Raw genomic sequence first — 26,514 nt, forward strand, 5'->3', positions numbered from 1 at the left:
TTGATTATTTTTCAGTCCATTTGACTTCTGAGTGATTATCTATGAGGGAGAAGTGAGAATTGCTACTTGCTTCACTGGTAATATGATTTGAGCATAAAAACTTTCATGTCTTGGATGATAAATCAATTGAAACAGACTCTGCAGACTAGAATGATGCCTTAGTGGCATGGGAGATGATTAGCAACTTAGACAAATGAAAGTGTTCTATCATTGTAATATTTTTGGCATCAAAATCTTTTGTACTCAGTAATATTACTTACCGTTCTATGATTTAGGTTTAAGCTGAATTCCCCGGAACTGGTACCTTAATGCAATGATATCACATGCACTGTAGAAGAGCATGCAATTCTAAAGATGTTGTGTTTTTTTATATATTAGTAGTACATTAAAACACAGTGCTATATTGAGAAATGTATAGACCATATTTATAAACAAAGAGAGCAGCAAAAGCCACTCTGAACACACCTCTGGATGTTCACTTCTATATCAGAATGACTTCCATCAGTCTTCAGTTTGCTTAAAGTCAAGCTCCCAGGAAAACAGTTTCATTTCATAAGATAATCTGAGAAAAATCCACAACTCTTAATACTGACATGGAAATGCTGCTGTACAGCAGAAGATATAAATTCGAATGCCAGGAATCACCATGCGCAGAGTGTCTTTCTCTCTCCTTCCCTAATTAGGCTCTGGAAAAAGAGTGACTTTTTTTTTTCTCACCCCCACTGTGAAAGTTATGAGACTCTTTTGCTCAAATCACCCAGAAGGAAAGCTTGGAAGTTCACGTTCCTTAGAGAGTTGTCAGTTCTGCTAAAGAAGATTAAATGCTTATTGTGCAGGTGTCAAAGCCCACAGCTAATCACAAGAAAGAGAGCAAATGTGGCATAGCCCGCATCTAGGCAGCTACCGAAGGTCAGTCCAGCCTAGGGGGTCTTCAATCTCATGTGGTGTACCAGCCAAGATATTCACTAGAAAATAAGTAACTGACATCAAAATCCCATCATATTGCATCTTGGAATATTTCAGTTCGAATTGCTAGGGTGGCTCTGAAACAAAGATTTCTGGGCTGGAGCAGAGGTATTTGACTCCACTATTTGCATCATAGAAGAAGACTGATTAAAGGGTTCTTGCTTACCTGTGAAGTTGATTTTCAGCAAGTAATCCTTGTACAGCTTCTTCCCGTCCAGGATCTTCATGGCGTCGCAGAGCTTGGTGGTGTTGGGGCAAAGTGTGCGCTGCATTTTGTGCAGGGCATGGGCCATAGCGTACACCGCATTCACCACGAACATAATCTTGGATTCCTGCTCATAGTTGCTACTGTCGATGGCCAGGTGCTTGTCGCAAGGGCGCCGGTGGTTGTGCTTGTTCTGGAGGCTACACTGGAACTTCTGCTCCCAGAAGTCCCGGAACCAGGGGTTGCGGTGGTTGTTGTAGGGGTTGAGGCTCTGGAAGTAGCGATCGAACTGGCGGACGGGCTGCGAGGCCAGCTCCAGGGTGATGGCGCCATAGGCCACGTGCTCGCTGCCCTTGATGATGCTCTCCTGCGCACCCCAGCCGTCGCTGGCCACCCAGGTGAAAGAGGCGTTGGCGCGGCTGGCAGCGGCGATGAGCTCCCGGGAGTCGTCGCTGCGCATGAAGAGGACCACGACGCGCGCGTTGGGCTTCTGCAGCAGCTCGCGGATCACGCTGTCGTAGGATTTGCGGATGTTGGAGCGGCCCACCTTTTCCGCAGTGGCGATGCAGATGTTGCGCTGGCGAGCTTCCTGTTCAAAGGCCTCGATCCCCGTCTCCCCATAGTCGCCCTCCGAGGCCACGGTGGACACGTAGGTCCAGTTGAAGAAACGCAGGATCTCGGCCATGGCTTTGGCCTGGTAGAAATCGGGGGGCACGGTCCTGGCAAAGTAATCGTAGCGCGATTTGTCGCTGAGTTTGGCGCTGGTGGATGCGTAGCTTATCTGTGGGATCTGGAAGAGCCTCAGCAGGTTTGCCACCTGGGGGCGGGAGGGAGACAAGGCAGGTACCGTTTTTTTAGAAATCTGGAGGTAACTGACTGCACAGGAAAGATGAAACATACTGGACCTTGACCCCGCTCCCTTTGCTACTCCAGATCGCTAAGCTGTCCTGGACACTTTGCCAGCTGCTTTCCTGGACACTGTATTTGGGGAATTAGGAAACAGGTTCCAAGCAGGTAATTCAAGTGTTGGGAAAAGACAAAGAGAAATGAGAAGGGTATGTTTCTTTCTCTCCTAGACTTTATACTACATCCTGGACCAGACTCAGTTCTGTTCAGGTGTGAGTGGGGGCTGCTGTAAGTTTCTGGAACCCTCTTATAACTGAGTCTAACAATGAACTACAGTGAATTAGCCAAATTCGGTTTTTAGACAAACTTGGCTGTGGTTGTATAGAAAGAGCCTGGGTGTTGTCTAATTCTCACTTCCCCCTCTTTTGCTAAAAAAGGCAGTCTCTGAAAGAATTTAATTTGGGAACTGTATGCCACATGGACAGTCCAAATTAGACACTTATTATCTAGGTTAAGCCAAAAAAAAAAAAAGTCCATTCTTTTTGGTCCACCCTAAGTTTAGGCATACGCCTTTGTAACCTTAAAGAGCTTGACCAACATTTTCTTTACCTTTTTAACATTTTGTTTCTGCTTGGATTATACATAGCCCAAACATACAAATGCTATTTTTGTGATATTTTTGATTAAAAAGCAAATTAGGGAGTGTTGAGGACCTTGTCGATAAAGAACTATTTACTTTAAAATGTTTAAAGTTTATGCTGAATAAAGAATGTAAATTTCTTATAATTTACCTTGGAATAATATTTCAGTTCTTATTTATTACAGAATAATAAAGGAAAGTGACAGTAGCATATCAAGGAACATTTTATGCATAGAGTATTTGTGAAGTTTATACGTTTTAAAATATATATGCAGATTGTATGTAAATCTAATAAGTTTTTGTTTTTCCTGGCTACCTCACATATTCTGAACATTTCTATGTTTACAATGATTTTAGTTACATAATATACTAAGTAGACTTTAATTGGAAATGATGTTGACTGTTCCAACATACTCTATGAGAACTTTGAATTCTCCCTTCTGAAAGTTGCGGTTTCAGGTTTATGTTTGACGTGTAGGAAGCACAGCTTGAAGTAGGCAGCTGTTAGCAAAGAGCACAAGTAACATCAAACAACTGACAGCTGAGTCCTGATTAATCATCATTTCATCTGGCAGTGGAAACCAACAGCCGTATTCATACACAGCCACACAGCATGTTCTCAGAGGTCTGGGCTGCTATTAAAACCAACACTTGATATAGCCCAGAGCTATCAAAAATGTTTTCTACATCTTTGCACATCATGGTACCTCTCATGTAACTACGAATAGAACAGTAAGAAAACCTGGCACTTAGCATGCAGTATAATGCAAATTTAGGATCCAGATCTTTTTTGCATCTTGACTTTTAATATATGTATATATACTAGGATGTGAGTGGATTTTGGAGAATGGAGGTGAGTGAATGGGTAAGTGGGTGGATGAAGGCTAGTATGTCTTTTATTTTTTCTCGGGGCTAGAGACCCTGAACAAAATGGCCTCTCCTGATTCATTTGAACATGGGAGTGCTGGTTGTTTACTCAGCCTGATTGTGATGGCACTGAGCCAGTACTGTCATCACTTCTGTACTGAGTACCTGGCTTCTTTCGGATGTAAGTAGCACTGTGGCAGACTGTGATGAGACCCCTGCCTGTGCACGGACTTGGCTTGATTATGGAGACTTTGGATGACATTGGAGAGACCATCTCTTCTGGATGCTACAGTTTTCTAATCTTCAAGTTCTATTCATCAGGATCTGAACCCTTCAGGGAGGCAGAGAATGAAAGGACCTGAAAAATGCCCATAGACATCATTTCTGGCAGCTAGGAACCACAGCGAAAGAATCCTAAACTGTTGAAACTTCCTTCTCCCGGAGGGATATGAGTAAAGAAAAAGTTCTTGTCTTTTGATGAATAGGGTCCTGTGGCTCCACGTCTACCTCTCCAGGATATCTGAGAACAATTTACAAACAAGGCAGACATACAAGAGAGTGAACTGGGCCTAGAATGATAGTGATGTGGAGAAGATTCTCTGGGTAGGAAGGGGCACGATTGTAGCAGGTTTGGGTAGGTAGTGGGTTAGAATACAACTGCAGCGACTGCTATCATTTTATGAGTAGTTATCTGATATATAAATGATTATGTACAAAATAAACAATACGGATCCACACTATATAGCACAAGGAACTGTAGTCAATATCTTGTAATAAACTATAATGGAAAAGAATCTGAAGGAATATATATGGATGAATAAATATGTATCTCTATCTATCTATATATCTGAATCACTTTGTTGTACACCTGAGGCTAACACAACTTTGTAGATCAATTCTACTTCAATGATACAATAGCTTGGGTATGAGTGTTTTAATGAGGAGACTATAGCCTACTTTAGAAAAAGGAGGCACATATAGTGAGCTAAACATGAGAATGGAACTCTAATGAAGTGTAATCTCGATTGTATTACCTCTTAAATAGCATGGAGCAATCATACAGTCAGAGCTTGATGTTCAGAGTTACATTTACATTTTTGAAACACATGTAATGCAAATGAATGATAGAACAAAGCGTTAAAGTCCTTTTGTCATGGTGAACCTTTCATTTTAATACTAGTTTCCTTAGATTACATGAGTAAAAATGCTTAATATAAAAATTAAACACCACAGAAATAAGCAGATTATAAATCTCATTTTCTTTCCATCTCTCACCCTCTCCAGCCTGACTTCTAGAGAAGAATAAAGTTCTTAGTTTGATTTGTGCATTTTCAAAATTATTTATTCTGTTGTAAATCCAGTGACTAATGTACTGGGTATTTATATGTGTATTTTCTCCTTTGATATTCACAACTGCCTTTTATGATGAATATTGTTTTCTCCATTGTAAGAGTGCAGAAACTGAGATGAAGAAATTTGTTTGTGATCATAGGATTAGAAAGTAGAGGCAAAATCACAATTTAGAGGCAGGTCTTTTGACCTGAAGGACCATAGCTGCCCTCTCATAACCTTGAGTCTGCTGTCTCCTGTGTGACTGTGAATGTGAGGTCTGAAGCACAGAAGGGCACCCAGGTAGGAAGAACAGGAGGGAGGAACAGAAGCAATAGTGTGGTTTAATTCCTACTAGGAGCTTTCTTTTTAACATAAAACCGGCCGTCTGAAACATTCTTGATTTGCTTTACTGGCCATGTGGTTTCCTCTGTGAAAACATGAAGGTGTAAGAGGACATCTACATTGGACATCATTTTAAACATACAAGAATCATTTTAGGATGGAGAAATAATGTGGACTTTTGGAAGAAAGTTACCCAGTTATAGTGTTGGTAGGAGTGGAGGAAGGGCAAAAAGATCTAGTTATATCCTTTAGGGAAAACCACTTTAAAAGTAGAGAGATACTTTTCATGGTTAGAAACTCTAATAAAAAGGTATATAGCTTAAGAGCAGTAGGAAAACTTAAAAAAATAATTCAAATAATATGGAATAGTCTCAATAAGACAGACAAGTCAAGATCTCCAAAGAAGCCACTGGATGGCTAGGCTGCATTGGGCCATGTGCTTGTTGAAAGAACTAAAGAGAGGGATGAAACCTGTAGGTGTGTTAGGTCCTTGGGCAGGCCTTGGACAATATACAAGATTGGCATGAACCTGTGAGAACTAGGAAGAATAAAGCACAGAATGTGAAAATGGAGTGCTGTTGATTGTTGCTATGACTGTTTTTCAATTATATTTTAGGAGAAGTTGTGGTAAGAAGGCAATGGCACCCCACTCCAGTACTCTTGCCTGGAAAATCCCATGGACGGAGGAGCCTGGTAAGCTGCAGTCCATGGGATCGCTAAGAGTTCGGCACTACTGAGCAACTTCACTTTCACTTTTCACTTTCATGCATTGGAGAAGGAAATGGCAACCCACCCCAGTATTCTTGCCTGGAGAATCCCAGGGACGGGGGAGCCTAGTGGGCTGCTGTCTATGGGGTCGCACAGAATCAGACACAACTGAAGTGACCTAGCAGCAGCAGCAGCAGCAGTGATAAAAAGAGAGCAAATCACTGGTTGGGAGAGCTGGTTCTAAATGAGTGAAAGCAAGACACTGCCCAGTCCTTTATGCCTCCTTATGTGCCTTCATGAGAATGTTTCCTATCTGGAGATTGTGATACAAATATATGAAAAAGTTCTCGCACACCCAAGCCAGGGAGAAGACCACAAGAAGGGTCCATAATCAATTAAGTTTGCCTCCAGTTCTGAATTCTGGAAGAAATCACAGATTAAATCAGGTAATTACTATTAATAATTTCTGAGAAATTAATAATGGGAGGACTGTCAAGGGATAAAAAGGGAGGAGTAAGAGAAAAATCAGGAATAAATATAAATCAATAATCATGATATATTTTGGTAATTTTTTTTCTCAGAGTTCCCTATAGAGAGCTTGCAGGCATTTAAAAATGAACAAAAAAGTTGCTAGAAATCAGCATGGATTCACTGAGAATGAATTTCAGTAGAATCTTCCAACATTAGTTGGACCATTTAGGGAGGAGTTGTAGCCATGAACTCTGACTTCAACAAGGTATTGGTGACATTACCTGGATTGTCATGAAAAGGGGAAAGTGATAGGAATTGGATAAAAATGTAAATATACTAAAATAGAATAGCTTGGAAGAAATTCTATATGAGGTGGTCAAGGAAGATTACATTTTTATCAGTGACTTTGGAAAAAAACATAAATAAGCTATGAGATCATTACATTTTTGAGCTAGAAGGAGCTGTGAAGCTAAGCTAAGCTTTTTGCTTTATAGGTGAGGAAACTGACACTCACAGAGTGAAGTGACTTTATATAACCAATAAGCAAAAAAGCTGAGTGGATCCCAGTTTTTTGATTTTTCCAAAGGACTAGCCTTCTTTTCTGACAATTAGGTGATATTACATAGGAAGAGATGTACGTTTCTGGATTTAAGTTAAAATTACATATAAGTGAAGAAAAAATAAGAAAACTAGGGGAAAATGAGGGTATAGATGCCAAGTTGAATGCTGCAAAAATCTACCAGGAATCCAAGGGTGGCTAAAGTCAAGGGGGAATTATTAAGTGGTTTGCTTTCTTTAGATTCAATTTTAGATCCACTGTTATAGCTGTATTATCTCCTTTAATCCTCATAACAACTTTATGAGGATGTTACTACCATTATCCCATTTTATAGATTGAGGAACTGAGGCACAGAGCACCTGGGGATCTTGCGTCCCAGGTGTCTGACACTATGCTTACTTTCCCAGTTCAGTTTGGTTCAGTAGCTCAGTTGTGTCTAACTCTTTGCGACCCCATGGACTGCAGTACACCAGGCTTCCCTGTCCATCACCAACTCCCGGAGCTTGCTCAAACTGAAGTCCATCGTGTTGGTTATGCCATCCAACCATCCCATCTTCTGTTGTCCCCTTCTCCTCTTATTCAATTCATTCTGCAATTCAAGCTCTTAACCTCTGCCATATGGAATTTCTCTCATTACAGTATGAGTGAGTGAGTGAGTGAGTGAGTGAAGTCGCTCAGTCGTGTCCGACTCTTTGCGACCCCAGGGACTGTAGCCTTCCAGGCTCCTCCCTCCATGGGATTCTCCAGGCAAGAGTACTGGAGTGGGTTGCCATTTCCTTCACTCATTACAGTATAGCAATGATATATTTCAAGTTATAATATGTCCGTCCTTTTTCATTTCTTAAGGCACTGTTTCCTTGGCTGGAGGACCATGAGTAGTCATTCCCTATCATTAAAAATATACTTTTTCATTTGTCTGTTCTGTACTTTGAGATAACTCTGTAGATGTTTATTTACTGCCTGACCATCTACAGAGGTAAAAACAGTGGACTAAGAAACCAGGGGTCATTTCAGCTGGGAGTTTGAAAGCTTCAAGTTATACATATCATTACCAAGTTTGGCTTTATGATTTATGTAGGAAACACCATGACTTTATGGCAGAACCCACTGTTTCCTAAGGCCTGAAAGACTGCATCCAGGTTTCCTAGAAGCCCTTTCTGCATATAGTGTACTATAGTTTTATGTTCAGTGTTCAAACACCTGAGGAGTGTCCACTTTCTGGGTGGTTTGAATTTATCCTGGACTAGGCAGTGCAGTTGGAGAAGGTGATGGCATTCCACTCCAGTACTCTAAAAAGCCTGGTAGGCTACAGTCCATGGGGTCGTGAAGAGTTGGACGCTACTGAGCGACCTCACTTTGACTTTTCGTTTTCATGCATTGGAGAAGGCAATGGCAACCCACTCCAGTGTTCTTGCCTGGAGAATCCCAGGGACGGCGGAGCCTGGTGGGCTGCCGTCTATGGGGTCGCACAGAGTCGGACACGACTGAAGTGACTTAGCAGCAGCAGGCTGTGCAATGTTTTCAATGCAACCTCTCAAGTCACAAATGCATGGACTTTTTTTTTTTTTGGATTTGAGAAATGCTAAAGATGCTGGGCTTGACCAGCTACTGTTATGTTTTCCAGCAGATGTGATGGTTTGAATTAGTAGTTCTGCCTTTGTTTCATTTTTGCAGTTTTAGTGAGAGTGAAAGTGAAAATGTTAGTCGCTCAGTCACATCCAACGCTTTGCTACCCCATGGACTGTAGCCCTCCAGGCTCCTCTGTCCATGGGATTCTCCAGGCAAGAATACTAAAGTGGGTTGCCATGCCCTTTCCAACCCAGGGATTGAATCTGTGTCTCCTGTGTCTCCTATATTGCAGGCGGATTCTTTACCTGCTGAGCCATCAGGGAAGCCCCAGGATGGCCGTTACCGGCAATAGTTGTCCAACAACCAATGGCATATAATGTTGAATGTCTGCTACTATTTCCCTATTATATCTGTCTCCCAATGAACTATCTAGTTTCTCCCATATACTGTGTCCTCAAATCTGTGTGCCTTTGCCTATGTTGTTTCCTGTGCTTAAAATGACTTTTACCACTTGTCTGCTCAGTGAATCCATTCAAGGGCCCCTTCTCTGAGAAGGTACTTCAGGCTGAGTTGTGCACCCATCTTCTGAGACTCTCACTGCTTCATGTATTTCCCTCATGGCACTAATCAAAATGTATGGTGACTTCTAGATCATTCACTAATTCCTCTTCTGGAGTGAAAACTCTGAAGGCCAGGGAATGTGCATTGTTAATTTCTGTTCCTTCGATGCCTTGTGGAGTAAAAGAGGTGTGCCATGCGTGCGTGTGTGTGTGCTAAGTTGCTTCAGTCATGTGTGACTCTTTGTGACCCTACGAACTGTAGCCCGCCAGGCTCCTCTGTCCAGGGGATTTTCCAGGCAAGAATACTGGAGTGGGTTGCCATGCCCTCATCCAGAGGATCTTCGTGACCCAGGGGTCAAACCCACATCTCTTATGTCTCTCCTGTATTGGCAGGCAGGTTCTTTACCACTAGTGCTCCCTGGGAAGCCGGTGCGACATATTATTTGTTAAATAAATGAGCTGATGAATGAGTGGATAGTTTGCTGCATTTCCATGTGACCTTTTCTAATTGCAACAATATGTTTCTGTGGGAACCCCCCACAGACTAACTACCCCAGTAAGCAATGTAAAGCTCCTGTCAAACACTATCTATAAACAATATTCTGTGCATTGTAGATCCTTCGCTAATCATTGTCAAGTTTTCACCAAAGTGAGATGATACATAGACAATTGGCTTAGACCTTAAGGTAGCTGAAGCAAAGATTTTCATACTGTTAAAACCAAAATTTCTCCAAATTACCTCTGTGTAACTAATTAGGAGTATACAAAAGGAAATCAGTATAATGCCAACTGGATCTGGTTATTGCACCAATTTCCTTGGGCTAGAAAGGTGCCTTTTTATCTTAAGGAAAACAAACTAAGGGCCTTATAATGGAGCCTTAGTTTTCAAACCATATAAACCTAAAGGAGGAATCAGATAAACATATACCTAAGGGAAGTCTTCATCAAATGAACCCATACTAAGATCTGCTCATAAGGTAAGATTTTTCTGCAGACTAATGCATCGTGTACAGAAACGTAAGCAGCCAAACCCTCATTACTCACCCCAGTTGCTCTGTTCTTATTCTTTCTTGGGAATGTTTTTCCAAGAATCAATTAGCTGACTATGGAGTCAGGCTCCTGAAGCTAGCCAAACTATCCTCATTGGCTGTTGAGAATTTTGAGTTAAAGACCAATTTATCTGGGAGTTTTATTTCTCCTGGCATTTTTTTTAGCAAGTTATGGGAAGTCTTTAGAACTCTAGGTGTCATGCTTTATTTCAATGATGCTCTGATCATAGGGATAAAAGAGTGTAAGCTTTGGGAAAGAGCTGGGGTAGTCTATTCTTTGAGGTTGTGAAAAAAGGGAATATGAATTAGAAATGTCAGTCACCATGAGCCTCCACATCCTGTAGTCACTCTTCCCATTCAGGACATCCATGACATGCCCATTTTATTTTATAGTTTCGCTGAGATATATGTTCTTTTCCCCCAAACTTTTAACTTTTATTTTATATTGGGATATGGCTGATTACCAGTGTTGTCGTAGTTTTGGGTAAACAGTGAAGGGACTCAGCCACACATAATACATGTATCCATTGTTCCCCAAATCCCGCTTCCATCCAGCTTGGCACATAACATTGAGCAGAGTTCCATATGCTATACATAGGTTCTTGTTGGTTATCCATTTTAAATATAGCAGTGTGTACATGTCCATCCCAGACTTTCTAGCTATCCCTTTCCCCCGGCAACCACAATTTCATTTTTTTAAGTCTGTCTCTTTCTGTTTTATAAGTAAGTCCACTTGTATCTTTTCCTTTTAAAGTCCGCATATAAGGGATATGACATTCCCATTTTAAATATGAGCTTCATGCCTTCTGCGGTGATACAATGCCAGACATTTTATTCAACAGAAGACAAAAAGGCAGACGTAGGTCTAGAGTCTAGTAGAAGTAAGTGTCCTACTAAAGTGATTGTCCACGATGAGGGTTCTTCTCAGAAATTTTGTGGTTATTATCTTCTGAGGCTGTGCTGATGGGGACAACAATAGCTGGTTTTTACGGGGACCTGTGCTTAGCTATAAGAATTCCAGATGGTAAAGAGGCATCAAATTATTACTTCCCAAGAAAAGTGCTATCTACAAAGCTGAACTGTATGCTTTTGAAAAATAAGCCACTGGTGCTAACCTGGGAATGAGGAGACTTGATAATAACCTCCAAGGGTTTGCCTTTGCATTTGGTGTTGTTTCCACATCACTTTGGGGCTGTTTTCTAAGAATAAGCTGCACCTTTAATTGTTTTATTACACATGCAGTGCTGAATGCTTTGTTTCATTCTTTTAATTAAATGATTATATACAAGCCCACAAGACTACTGTACTTTAAGCCATCTGCTACCTTATAACCCGTGTTATTACATAAAGCCAGTTCTCAAAGTTGTTATGGGATGGAACCACTGTGACCCTCCTATTGAGAATGATCAAGCTGTACTACTAGCTATACAGAAACCTCAGATTGGCTTGGATTTTAAAATGAAACTGGAGGTGGTGTGTAGTTGAGAAACTGCCTGAGGGATTCAAGCTGTTCCCATCACATGAGTTATCTGCTCATAAAGGATGCCAATCATATTGTTATTGCAGAAAGGATTAGTCATTGTTTTTTTTGTTTGTTTGTTTTTTGTTTGTTTGTTTTGGACCACACTACCTGCAGCACATCTGGGAATGTTTTGCATGAAATGAGTTGACTGGAGCCCATGTTTGCGGGTCAGAGATTAATCTGGATTTAGGAAGTCATATAACAGAGCATAGCAAATGCCAATTTTCTCAGTTTATTCTGCAAAAGTCACTGATTCCTATGTGCCGTGAGCACAAAAAACACTCTAGTGCAAGATTTGTACTGCCATTCCCGTTAATGGTATGATAAAGTCCTTATGATTTTGTAGGGATGTTCCAGAAAAGGACTCTCTAATCATGGCAGAAACCTTCATAAATGGCGTATAGTAACCCTGATTGCTATCTCTCTCTCTCCTGAAATGTTTGTAACCTACGTTGTCAGACATTTTCATTTCCTTCCTTTGTGACTAAGTAATTTATGAATAGCAAGGTTAGCCATTTTGGCATTCTCATCCCTTATCACTGAGGCTGAAGTGCTATGGAGACCATGTAGGGTCCCTTGAATCACATTTTCCCGGGAGACTGGCATCATCAGACATGTCAGGTTTCTCATCATGAAAACCCATATTTGACAAGGGTCTGTCTTGCTCCCTTTCTAACAAGGCACTGTCTCAGGAATGACGTTGTTTCCGACTAGACTTAGCAGATACTTAGAAGGGGAATAAGATGACATTTTGCCTACTGTATCAGCCTGTATCTGCTCTTTACTCCTTTTCCCCTCGTGAAATAATTTTTAAGAGAAATCATGGGATTGAGTGAGCCTGAGTTGCAGTCCGTAACAATAAGGTCAGAAAGTCTACGGCATATCTGGTCCAGTGTGTGTTAGTGTTTGCCAGTGACACCTGCAAAAAGACTTCAAGGATGACTTGACAGCAAAAGACCTGTTAAAAACACATCCTTCTGTGCCTTGGATATTGATTTTTTACAGTGCTTCTTGAGGATTTAACAAAGCCACAAGTTGGACAAATCCATATTTTTCTGTGGCCCCTGAAGTCACTTGTATAACATAATATGATAAATTTAGTCCTATTGATTAAAAAAGACACTCCTATCCTTTTTTACTGTTAACTGAAGTCTGAAACTGTTGAGGATGTGTAGGAAGAGCTAAGGACTGTAGCTTAATTTTTTTAAAATGATTTTTATTTATTTCTGAGATCCTTTGCAATAGTTTAGGACAGAGGGTTATATACCATATTATTTGTAGTAAATAAAACTATGCTATTCATAGGTTTCCTGTTAAATGTTCATCACTTCGACAGAACTGTCAGGTATATAAGCAAGTAGGGTAACCATTCAGTGCATAGGATTGGCATCAAATAGGCCAGCAGTGGAATAGCAGCCCATTCTCTCACTAGCTGCTTGAATTTAGTTTTTTGTTATTGGTTTAAGTTATTTTAATTCCTTAAGCTTCAGTCTCCTCTTTTGTAAAAAGGGAATAAGTAGTCTCTGGCTTGTGAAGTTATTTAAGGATGAAGTGATAATACTTGTGAAGCACTTAACTCACCAGCTGGCACTTAGTAAATGTTCAAAACATGAAAGAGGTGGTGGGAATGGCTGATCCAGCAGTCATTCATTCAGCAAACTTCAATCGACTTTGATGTTACAGGACACTATTCTCAAATTTATATTGTCCTAAGATGAATAATGTACCCCCACTGTCTTCTAGGAAGGTGTAGTCTTGTGGGAGACAAAGACTCATACTAAGGATAAAATTTTGAGATACATGTACATATACAAAAACACAGGTGGAGGAGCAGGTTCAAGTGAGTCATGGTGGGTTCCCATGTAGAGGTAACACTTAGACTTGAGCTTGAAGACCAAGTGAATGTTTACCAAGCAGAGGAAGGGAAAGGAAGTTTTCAGGCAGAAAGATGAGCACAAAGGCAGAGATAGGCAAATTCACATCTGCTTTATGAGTAGCAAATTATTCAGTGTTATCAGGGTACCCAGTGCCCTCGAGGGATTAGTAGGATGAGGAAGAATAAAAAGATTGTGGCTGGACTGCTAAGTATTTCACATGCTATGATAAAGATTTTGATTTTTCTTCTTTAAGAGATAAAAAGACATTACGAAGTTTAAATAAAGGAATGACATGACAAAAGTTATGTTCTAAGCAGGCCACAGTGGATGACATCCAACTTGAAAAGAAAAAGTCAGGGAAGGGTACTCAGATGGACAACATACTCATTCTGACTCAGGCTGATGAGGTTTTGAAGGCCAGGGACCTTGTAATCCTAATAGCAGTTAATAAGTTAATAGTAGAAAGGTCAAGATTGGAGGTGAAAAAATAAAACCTGAGTTCATTAAAACCATTTATTTGGTTGTAGTAATTACTTAAGTACTCATGTCTTAATTTGTTTTCCTGTTTGTGTCATTACGGGTCACCTTGAAATCTTCTTGAAAAGAAGCAGGTCATAAATAATGTTCATCCCTGGAGACTATAAAAAGGCTAAAGAACTTTTAAATTCCTGGAAGCATCTCAGAAAAAGGGCATAAGCCATTTCATCCAGGTAGAAATAAACACAGAGCTTCAGTTAAGTGAACTCTGATAGCAGTTGAAGTTTACTGGATGACACCAGCCTACATTTATTGTCACATTTCTTAAATCTTGTATAAATGATATTCCTTAAAACTTCTGTGCCAATATAGGTAATATATGCTTAATGCACATATGTCCTTTTTACTTTGATGGAAAGTTACTTTTTGGAGAAAAATCCTGAACAAATTATAGGTTGTGTGTTCCATCACATCTGTTTTCCACACTGGGAGAGCTTAATTGCCTGGTTTGTATTCTCTGAGGCCTCATTGTGAACCTAATGGCAGCTACCCAAAGTGGAGACACAGTGCCTGGTGGGGACCTGCTAGTCCCTGGCATGCACGCCCTGCCAATTTGACCTAATAAGTGGCGGCAAATGTCTCAATATGCTTTGCCATTCTGACCACTTGGCAAGTAAACCTGGTCTATATTTGGAATATAATTTTTGAAGATGTTGTCCCTATTGTATTTTCTTGTGTTTTACAGTTCCCTCTGTGGGAATGTAAAATCAAGGAGCTGGCAGGAATCAAGACTTTGTCACTAGTAACAGAGGGATTTCCATAATATACCAGGTGGTGATGTCAAAAATAGCGACACCACAATTTTAGTGTTCCAAGTCCCACTGCTATGCGGCCTGGAGTAGCAGTGTTTGCTTAGAGTTTAACTGCAGGTGTTTTGGGAACATTATTCTTGAATTTTCAGAGTCCACTATTGAGAAAATACTATAAGTTTTCAACTACGTTTTTCAGAGAACTGTAAAAGTGCTTCTATTCTGCATTAAATCAATAGACTTTCAGTATTATAAACTGTTATATATTGGCTCTTTCCATATTGAAATCCTGGGCCTTGTATATATTGAGCTATTAAAAAGGCACATATTTAATAGTGATTTGGAAAGAGAACTTTGTGTTGGTAAAGCAAAATCACAACTTCATTTTAACTGAAAGTTGCAGCAGTCCTACATTGAGGAGCTGACCTATTAATCTATAATTGTACTATATTATGAAACTCACTGATCTTTCAGGAATGCCCGTACCCCTTGATTTTCACTTCATGACCTCCATCCTAGACGTGTGAACACCACAGAAGCTGGTTCTCAGTCACGGGCCATTCTACTGCCCTGTGGCCAGTGGTCCTGATGGTAACCTCTTGTTTTTCATGAGTAGTTTCAAAATAGACACATGACAGAAGGAGAATTAATTAAGGAATAAATTAACTCCAAAGCAAAGGAAAAGAAATAGTGCGTCTTAGATAATTACCTCTGGCGAGAAATTTCTACAGTGAAACAATGTTAACAAAAGCATTTTTGAATTGCTCTTGCTGTTGCCTCCCTCCCTGTGATAAAGTCCTTAAATAACACAGCCCTGTTTTGATGGGGGGGGGGCGGGGAGCGTGGGGTGGGATTTGCGAGATTGCTTTAGCATGAAAAGCCTGGGAAGGAAATAAATAAAAAGATTCTATCTGAGATAATTCTTGAGTTTTTCTGACGCTTAGGCTGTGAGAGGGGGCGATCAGAATAGCAGTGTGGGAGGCCAGCTATCTAGATTTTAATGTTGATTCCACTACTTGTAAAGTGGTAGAAACTTAAACTTGGTACTTGACCCTCATGAACCCCAATTCCTTTTGGAACGATTCCTCTTGTACTGGAGATGTTGAAAGTTTTTTTGTTTTTTTTTTAAGCCAACATAAAATGTATACTAAAATCTAAAATGTTTAATTCTCATTATGTGTAAGACTCTATTTTTTTAAACCTGGTTTTCATGTATTTTCTCATTTAATTCATGCAATAACCCAGTAAAAGAAGTACTATTAATATCTTAGTCTTAGAAATGAGGAAAGAGACAAGGATTAAATAAATTCTAGTTAATCTGCACCCAGAGTTTTAATCACTGAGCTGAAATTTTTAGGAAGGCATGCTAAAAATGTATAGCCGTATCTGTGCTGTGATTGTTGTGTTTGCAATTTTAAGCTCATTAAATGCAACTATCATTTTTACTTTTCTAGTGATAGAGACACTAAAGTTGGATTGGTGAATGGATTTCTAATGCTGTCCCTCTACTTGTCTTAAGGATAGGATGATGTTTCCTTCTCTTTCGTCTTGGCTTCTAGCACAGAATCTGGCATAGTCAACACTGTATTCTTTATGTGGAAAGACTGAAGACAGCTTGATTAGAGTAAGTATGGGGCACTGACCTAATCTGGAATGGCCCTGGGTGCCCACCAATGTTGAAAGTTGGATAGTAGTCTCTGGGAACAGTCAGTCTAAGGACAAACGGAGTGGAACCCTTAGTTCAGTTCAGTTCAGTTCAGTCACTCAGTTGTGTCTGACTCTTTGCGAACCCGTGAATCGCAGCACGCCAGGCCTCCCTGTCCATCACCATCTCCCGGAGTTCACCCAGACTCACGTCCATTGAGTCAGTGATGCCATCCAGCCGTCTCATCCTCTGTCATCCCCTTCTCTTCCTGCCCCCAATCCCTCCCAGCATCAGAGTCTTTTCCAATGAGTCAACTCTTCACATGAGGTGGCCAAAGTACCTGAGTTTCAGCTTTAGCATCATTCCTTCCAAAGAAATCCCAGGGTTGATCTCCTTCAGAATGGACTGGTTGGATCTCCTTGCAGTCCAAGGGACTCTCAAGAGTCTTCTCCAACACCACAGTTCAAAAGCATCAATTCTTTGGCGCTCTGCCTTCTTCACAGTCCAACTCTCACATCCATACATGACCACAGGAAAAACCATAGCCTTGACTAGACGGACCTTAGTCAGCAAAGTAAGGAACCCTTGGAGCTACTCTCAAATCAAGACATCGTTTGTGGCACGCAGTGAAGGTGGGGAGGGTGTGGGAGAAGTTTGTCCCACAAGCTCACTTTTCTACATCATCTGTCTTTTGTATCATATGCATTTTTCCATTGTAGAAAAATGCTTATTTTTCATTTATGATGATCCAGACTGACCTAGAATAAGTAGGTCATGGTTGTGATCTGCAACCCAAGATTCATTCAGGGATTTCCAGCATTCTGGACAGGCAGCAGGTTATCAGTCTGTTAATTCTTTCAATTCATTCAAAAAGCATTTACTCTCAACTTGGTGGAGGTATTGTTTTAGGTACCCTCAATACAAAGATAAAAGATGTGGTTCCCAAAGTCAAGTAGCTTATTATTAGGTAGGAAAATAGATATGCAAAGGAATAATTATAGTTAATAAGCTAGTAATGCAGGTGTGTGCTTAAGTAGTGGGAGCTTGGGAAACATTTCTCAAAAGAGATAGGGTATGAGGCTTCCCTGGCAGTACAGTGGTTAAGACTCTGCATTTTCACTGTAGGAGGCATGGGTTCTATTCCTGGTCAGGGAACTAAGATTCCATATGCTGTGTGGCATGGCCAAAAAGTTAAAAACAAATAAAAGGGATTTTTTTTTTTTTTTTAAAAAGGACAGTGTCTGAGCTGAGAACTGAAAGAGAGAAGGATTTGGCTTGGCCAAATGGCTAAGGGACAGTGCATTCCAGATAGAAGAAACACTATGTTCTCCTTTTTAGGCAAGAAGGAGCAGATAGTATACATCATTAGACTATGAGAAAGCAGCTTTCCAGGGACACTTTAAAGGCAAGCTTTCTGTTCACATGGATCTGCCTTCTGTTCACACAGATCTAAGAGTCTCTTCCCTCTCTACCTCCATTCCCTTCTGCTCATTCCGTCGTTCTCTCTGGTCTCCCAGCACTTACACGGTCAACTGATTCTCAGTTCTTGTACGTGTTTTATATATGGATTTGATATTTGCTTATAGATGCGTCAAGGGCTCATAAAGTGTCTACTATTTATAAATGTTTTTATTGAAGTACAGTTGAGTTACAGCATTTCAGGTATACAGCAAAATGATACTTTTTCAGAGTCTTTTCCCATGTGGGTTGTTACAAGATATTAATATAGTTCCCTATGCCATATAATAGCTCCTCATTGTTTATCTATTTTATGTATAGTAGTGTGTCTCTGTTAATCCCAAACTCCTAATATATCCTCACTCTCGTTTCCCCTTTGGTAGCTCTAAACTTGTTTTCTATTTCTATGGGCCTGTTTCTGTTTTGTAATAAGATTTATGCATTTTATTTTGCATGCTCTCTGCTTCCCCTTACTTAGTCTACACAGTAGTGTTCTTGCTGAACCTAAAATACATATGCTTAACAGTGTCAGACTTTATTTTTGGGGGCTCCAAAATCACTGCAGATGGTGACTGCAGCCATGAAATTAAAAGACGCTTACTCCTTGGAAGGAAAGTTATGACCAAACTAGATAGCATATTGAAAAGCAGAGACATTACTTTGCCAACAAAGGTCTGTCTAGTCAAGGCTACGGTTTTTCCAGTGGTCAGGTATGGATGTGAGAGCTGGACTGTGAAGAAAGCTGAGCGCCAAAGAATTGATGCTTTTGAACTGTGGTGTTGGAGAAGACTCTTGAGAGTCCCTTGGACTGCAAGGAGATCCAGCCAGTCCATTCTGAAGGAGATCAGCCCTGGGAGTTCTTTGGAAGGAATGATGCTGAAGCTGAAACTCCAATACTTTGGCCACCTCATGCGAAGAGTTGACTCATTGGCAAAGACCCTGATGCTGGGAGGGATTGGGGGTAGGAGGAGAAGGGGACGACAGAGGATGAGATGGCTGGATGGCATCACTGACTCCACGGATGTGAGTCTAAGTGAACTCTGGGAGACGGTGATGGATAGGGAGGCCTGGTGTGCTACAATTCATGGAGTCGCAAAGAGTTGGACACAACTGAGCAACTGAACTGAACTGAACTGAATAAATGCTTATTTTCTAATGAAAGTGAAATTATATGTGTCCTAGTTGTAACTAGTACATAATTGAGAAGCTTGATTTACCAAACTCACACAAATACTACCATAATCAAGTGAAGTAACAATTGATTAGACTTCTTCAAATTAATCCCAATGGAAAAGAGTCTATATTTTGTTTCATGTTTTAGATACTTTCATTAAAATCACTCATCTTAATAGAGTATTTTGCTTTAGCACTGTATAATTATAAAATTAAGAAATGCCCTTCAATGCAACACAATTCAGTTACTAATATGTTGCTTTGTCTCCTCGATTATATATAGGTCAGTTTTTGTTTGAATAACTCTGGTGACTAAGGACTTACAGCCTCCTCGTTCAGGACTATCATTTTGTTTCTAATAACTCTTCCTTATGCTGGCTCTAGATACACCCTGCTCTATGTCAGCACTGGTCCGTGGGGAAAGGGGAGAACTTTGTCCTTTGACAGTGTATAGAAACATTTGGGTGCACCACAACTTAAGGTCCTGTTGGCATGCAGTCTAGTGAGGAGGGGCCAGGGACGCTGCTAACCAACCTGTACTGCACAGGGCAGCTCTGCACAGCAGGAGTATCCAGCCCAGTAGGGACAGTGTTGAGAAACTCTGCTCTAATTTAAATTTATTTATTTATTCACAGAAAAAAACCATTATTTTTCCATTCTGGAGTCTATCTGATACTTGGTCACAGCTAACCCTATGCGGCCTTTTGTAACACCTAGTCCTTCAGCTGTTTTTCTGATTTTCCTGTGATAACAGGAATTCATGTGTGATTCTTCCCCACAGCATTTGAATTAAAGGAGGAATGAATCATTGAGGGAAGACGATACCTAATATAGATTGACTGGAGTGCTCGTCCACTTTCTCTCTGTGGAATTGGGTGGAGGAGGAAGAATAGACTGCTTAGTGTCTTTATAGGCTATTCTTCATATCCTATCTAGATAAAATCTGGGAAACTTATTGCAAGGGCTTTAGTTTGAGGTACTCTTCTCAGGGACTTGATGTGAGCAATGCATGACATGTCCAAATCCATGTCATGGTAAACGATATAATGACTACCTCCCAGGGTCAGGGAGTTCTTGGGATGTGACTAGTGCTAAAAATTCTGAAAAAAGATTTTACTGTGTCAGGCATAGAAAAGAGGTGTTAGGATCCTTTCAAGGCTCTATTCTGCCCTTTGTATGAGCTATTTAACCCAAATATCCATTTGTTGCTGAGGCTACTTTAACATTCAGGGATGCAATAATAACTGGTCAACTTATGCCTGTTCTGTTGCAGCTGACCTTGCCCTGGCTAAGGCAAGAAAGACGAAGGAAATAGACATTTCCTGAAAGGAGTGAGGAATATTTTGGAACAATTCATGAGACTTTTTGTTTTGACTGAACAACTTAGGAGCTCTGTTTGAAAAAGCACAAGTGTAAACACTGCTTCGGAATAGTACCATGTAGACAATTGCCTTGCTAAAGGCAACCAACCTGCTTTTCTACTTGAATAAATAGTGTTTTTCCCCAAGAGGGTGGGTTGCAGGCTTATAGAGGAGAGTGGAATACAATCTCTAAAATACTTTGAAAAGAAGCTTATTCAGCAGATGGGGTGGTGAATAGACCCCATGAATATTTGCTAATAAAGAAAGATTTTGATTCTAGCTTTCATTGATTACCAAATTAAAAAATCAATTCTGTTGCTTTAGACAATGGACCACCAAAGAGTGGTTTGTCTACTTATTAAGAGTGTCAAGAAAATATTCTGTTTTTTGTCAATGGCGATACAGATTAACTCAGCAAATCATTAAGAATTTCTCCTTTCACGTGGTTTTTGCTGTCTGCAGGCTGCCTGTTGTATGAACTAATACAGTGGAGGGTGTCTCCTCTGCTGATTTCTAGAGGAATTCTTCTTTAGTAGGAAGATAATGAGAGGAGAGGAAACTGGAGAGAAAAGTACCTTCTGAAGCCATCCCAAGAGTAAAGCTATTCCGGCCAAATGGGGAGATGATAATGTCTAAACTGACCCAACCACAAATGAGAAGATGTACAAATTTTATCATTCTTGATAAGTCTGGCTCTCAGGAATGATTTTGTGACTAAAAACTCTGTGCTGTGGTTTGGTACTGGATGCAACAATTAAATGAGTGGAATCTTTGTAATTGTGTGGCGGACTTATCTTAGTATATATATATAATTTTATTTTTTTCCCTACAGTTTAACCCTCTTTTCTCTCCCTAGCTCAGTTCAAGCTCAGACATTTTCCAGTAATTATTCAAGAAGTTAAAAGCAGGTGAAAACAGATGGCAGAGGTGACCACTGGGCATGCATCTTTGTGGCTACCAGCTGCACGCTGTCACCACAGTTACCAGACACCAGGGCAGAGGATCAGAATCCATCCTGAGCAAAAGTGAGGGTGAGGGGCACCCAGAAAGTGCCTCTCTTCTAAAACACTTCTCTCATTAATATAGGTGCAAGAGTGTCTCAAAGTCCCCATCAGGAATTTATTGCTTTGGATTGCTATTGACTATTTCTTTAAAAAATTCTTATTTAAAGACAGATAATAGGCTTACCAAGGGTAACTGAATTCTTAGCTATGTAAGAGCCTCTAAGACTGCTTTTCATTCATGAAGCTGAAAGCAAGGCTCTATGGCGAGGGATTCCTTAGAAGGCGGCCTGGAGATCAGAGTGTAGACAGATGGCCCCACCTCCCCACTTCCTTTGGCTGAGAGGACCAGTGGGGGCCTAATCAGAGCCTGAGCACCTGGGGACCAGGAAGGGGGCAGTGAAGCCCTCTCTCTCCTTTCATTTCCAGCTCACCCTCTTAGTGCTGTCAAGGTCTTTGTCCTCTTGCTCACAGACTCCTACCATGTCTTTCTGATCAACTTCCTCAGATCCAGTGTCTCATTCAGACTGTGGCCCAATTAGCTTTTCTCTAGTGCAGCTTTCATTCTCTCAGTCACCCTCAAAACTTTCCCAGAGGTCATTTCTTACCATGTAAGCCCCTTGAATGTATTCAGAAGTGTAGTCACTATTATTTCCTAATAGTACTGTATCCATAGCCAGAATTTATGTTCCTCGAGGTCAAGGCTGAGTTCCGGGACTTGAGTGGTCTCTCTAACCCCTGTGATGTTGCAGGATGCACCCAGGGAGCTTTGTACAGATCACCTGACTAACGAGGCACATGAGGGACCAGCAACAATTTCTTGGGACTTCTTGGAGCTAGTGTTAGAGGTGGCTCTTCCACCGATTTTTCCAATGATTTTAGGTTTATAATAGTTACTGCTTATTGAATCTGTTAGTTTTTTTTTTGGTAAGGCATTTCCCATGGCTTCTCTCAATTTATTCTCTCAATAACTTTTTCAAGTGGATAGTATTTTCCTTATTTTATAAATAAGCTTGTCAACTGGGGCTTCCCTGAAGGCTCTGATGATAAAAAATCTGCCTGCATTGCAGGAGACCTAGGTTTGATTCTGGGTTGGGAATATCCCCTGGAGGAGGAAATGGCAATCCCATGGACAGAGGAGCCTGGTGAGTTACAGTCTACAGTAGAAAAGAGTCTGATGTGACTGAACGATTAACACTCACTCACTTTTTGTAAATTGTGGAGCTGGAGTTCAAGTTCCATTTGGTGCTGCCTAAATTTATGTCCTTTTCAATATAACATGACAGTTTTAGTTTCCTTATATATAATGTGGAGACAAAAACCATATCAGTATTTGTGATTTTATAGTGATATAGACCAGATAAGTGAACTAATAAGCCAGGTCCTTTGATGATTAAGTGGCTTTTCCCCTTGTGAACAAGTGCAGGGTTTTAATAACCTACATTTTTAAAAGATAATCTGACCTCTTTTGAGGAGTTTATAGGTAATAAAACAGTAAAAGTAGATTAAAATTTTATTTGCCTAGCACAGTTTGTTAATTACTTTGGGTAAATATATAGTTACACATCTGCTGTGGAGTGCTATTACTGTATTGGGAGAAACTAAGGTCAGAAAAACATATTTGTAACTCTTTACTAGTGGTAATATTGAGTACAATATAAATATTTATAAAATGTTTGGCACTTATCTGAGGAAATTATTATTGAAGTATGACAAATATATACTTGAGTTTTCTCTTTTCAAATAGCAAATTCCATCTTTTGTTATCCAAGTGTAGAAATAGTGGCAAAATTAACATGATATGCTTTGAGATGTGTAATATTTTCTATCCATCTAATGAAGTCAAAGGGTATTTATGAGAAATCAATTATCCTAATTATTCATGAGTGTGTGCTTATAGAAGGAAAAAAATTTGTACTAGCTGCTTAGAGCAGCACAGAACTCTGTGTAGAATTTTAAAGGCCTTGAGTCTCTGATATGGAAATAAGATTATTCCAATGTGAGTAGAGCCAGTTTAAGTGGTTGGTGACATGTACAGACAACATGGGTGTAATATGACTTCTTTCAGTGTATGGAGCTTTGATGACAGTCATTTGGTAGGAAGCAAAGTATATGATTCATATCTTAAGGACTTGTATTACTGCCACATTTACCAGGAAAAATATTGAACTTCATATAACATAAAAATCACATAGGAGAGTTGAAAGAGCCCCAAAGTACGAAAGATCAGTCTAAGTTCTAGCTCATGTGCTACCTACCAATGGGAATATTCATGAAACCAATATTTCCAGGGCATGGGAAAATGAGAATTTTGACCTGGATGATTTCTTAGCTCTTTTCCGTCTCTAATTTTGTGACCTGTGAGCACTGTAAGAGTTTGACTAATATGTTCCTTCTTTCCCTAACAAAATTATGAGAACCAATTATCAGTTTTTTTTAATCTAGTTTAAGTTATGTGCTAAATTGTTCCCTCTATTTTTTTTTTTTTGGTAGTAATTATCTAGCATCTCTGCATACATTTGCAGGTTTCTACCATGAGAAATTTTTAATAATTTATCTCTGAATAAAGCAACGCTTGGGAAAAAATTAGTGTGGAAAAAAATAGAGCTCAGTGATTTTGTAACTTCTTGTGCTTGTTTGTATTGAGGACTTGAAGTCATGGCTCTGTGATGTAACCACATTCTTTGTGATGTAACTTAGCAGCATGTGGGTTGTGGGTGGCACCTATTTCCCTGCTCCTTGATTCTGGCTGAGCCTTGTGAGGTGCTTTGGCTGGTGGGATGTTCACAGCTGTGAAGCATGCAGAAGTTTGGAAGGGGCCTGTGCAGTTAAATTTGCATTCTCTTGCACCTCTGTCATCACTCAGACAAACATGACCGGGTTAGCTGACTGATTCCAGGTGGAGGATAAGGGACAAACTTGGAGCAGAGCTACCTGCAGCTGAACCTAGCCTTGATCCGCTCGCTCAGCCAGTCTTCAGACTTATAAACTATAGTAATTAATAATTGTTGTTTTAAGTCACTGAATTTTGGAGTAGCTCATTATGCTGCACTAGCTACTTGCTATATCGTTAAACAATTTTCATTGCTCAAGTACTGTTCTGTCTGCAAACCTCTATTATCAGAGACTTACAGAAATGAACAATTACTTGGTTAATATCATCCATTGATGAAGCTATTAGGATATTTTCCTTTTGTTCCCCAAAGACAGAAAACCAAAGAGATACAGTGTTTTATCAACAACACTGTCAGTCTTACCTGTATGGAAACACTGCTGTAAGAGCCGCCAATGACCCCTGCAATGACAAGTGGGATATTTTCTTGAATGGCATAGGATCCATCAGGACACATATACTCCGCTTCATCCACTTTAGTCAGAGATGCCCTGACAAATTCCAGTGATTGCTCTAATGCGTAGGTATCCCTTGAGCAGGTATCCAAAATGTGAACACCCAGCTTCACTCCCGGGAGCAGGTAATTATCTTTGTTAATTTCATCGATAGCAAACAACATGGCTTCCAGGCGTTGGATCCCTCGATCTTCGTTGATTCGCCCACATTCTTCAGTTCCAGTGCCTTTTTCATTAATGGGAAATAGGCCCCCTAAAACGAGGTCACCTTCTATTTTAATCTCCCTCCTAAGAAAGTTATGGTCCCCTAAACAAAGTAAAAATCCCTTTGAAAACAAAGCTAATGTGAGAACTTGGAGTCTTGTCAACATCTTCATGAGTCCCGTGTCTGTACCTCTGGGAGATATCAGTGGATGGCGCCAATGCTGCCCGCTAGTCCTCCTCTCTCATTGCCAAACTGGATCTTCACTCTGTCCTTCGTGTGAAGGAGGAGCTGACTAACAGAGGCTGTCACCAAATTCCTAAAGAGATAAAAATGGAATGAACAAGAATGGTAGAGAAGGCAACAGTGATTATACTGCTGGTCCCCATTCAGACCTTTGATGGGATAATGACTCCAGTTACCATCTACTGAACACATATGGAGCAGTGTGCCAGGAATGCTCCCAAGCATTCTCACCCAGTCCTTACAACACCCTGCTGTGACATAGCTCTTAGTGGCCCCACCTCCCAGAAATGGACACTGAGGACTAAAGAGAGGAAGTGACCTGACAGACTGTACTTAGTAGTGTTCAGACTCTGGGTTTTCTAATGTTCAGTTCAGTGGAGAAGGCAATGGCACCCCACTCCAGTACTCTTGCCTGGAAAATCCCACGGACGGAGGAGCCTGGAAGGCTGTAGTCCATGGGGTCGCTGAGGGTTGGACACGACTGAGCGACTTCACTTTCATGCCTTGGAGAAGGAAATGGCAACCCACTCCAGTGTTCTTGCCTGGAGAATCCCAGGGACGGGGGAGCCTGGTGGGCTGGCGTCTATGGGGTCGCACAGAGTCGGACACGACTGAAGTGACTTAGCAGCAGCAGAAGCAGGGAAGCAACCTGGCTATGAGTCTTTATTCCCTGTCTTTCAACAATAAACCCTTTGTAGTCCTCATTTTACTTAACTGAAATCTTCTTTTCTACATGTTTCTGCTTCCTAGGTTTCTGTTCTCATGATTCATGTCCGATTACATCTCCATTCCAGTACTGAATACTCCTTTCTTGGGTTAGCTCAACTAGTGTTCAGTTTCAACCACTTAACAGTCTCCTAGGCTAACTGCCTGCTAAACAACTCTCTAGCACTACAATTGAGAGGCCCTTAGACAGCAAGGAGATCAAACCAGTCAGAAATTAGCCCTGAACTGGAAGGACTGATGCTGAAGCTGAAGCTCCAATACTTTGACCATTTGATGCAAAGGGCAGACTCAATGGAAAAGTCTGAGGAAATACTGGGAAGATTGAGGGCAGGAGAAGTGGGTGACAGAGGATGAGATGGTTGGATGAGATGGTTGGATGGCATCATTGACTCAATGGATGTGAGTTTGAGAACCTCCAGGAGATAGTGAAGGACAGGGAAGCCTGGTGTGCTGCAGTCAATGGGGTTGCAAAGAGTTGGACATGACCTAGTGACCAAATATAACACATAAACAGTTCTACCCACACATCCTCTGACACCTCAGGGTCTACGAATG

The 26,514-nt window shown here is 40.6% G+C and overlaps 1 protein-coding gene across 1 annotated transcript in view; it reads right to left on the bottom strand.

The window, feature by feature from the left end:
- The window catches only part of GRM3 (glutamate metabotropic receptor 3), a 104,213-nt gene extending 79,051 nt beyond the window's left edge, over window positions 1–25,162 (bottom strand). The window contains exons 1-2 of the mRNA XM_068973100.1: window positions 24,695–25,162; window positions 1,133–1,988 (exon numbers count right to left, since the gene is read on the bottom strand). Coding sequence (XP_068829201.1) covers window positions 1,133–1,988; window positions 24,695–25,162 — 1,324 coding nt within the window. The remainder of the gene's footprint in view (window positions 1–1,132; window positions 1,989–24,694) is intronic.
- Between the last annotated feature and the right edge of the window lie 1,352 nt (window positions 25,163–26,514).

Source organism: Capricornis sumatraensis, chromosome 5 (genome assembly GCF_032405125.1).
Source record: "Capricornis sumatraensis isolate serow.1 chromosome 5, serow.2, whole genome shotgun sequence".
In the NCBI taxonomy this organism is placed as follows: Eukaryota; Metazoa; Chordata; class Mammalia; order Artiodactyla; family Bovidae; genus Capricornis; species Capricornis sumatraensis.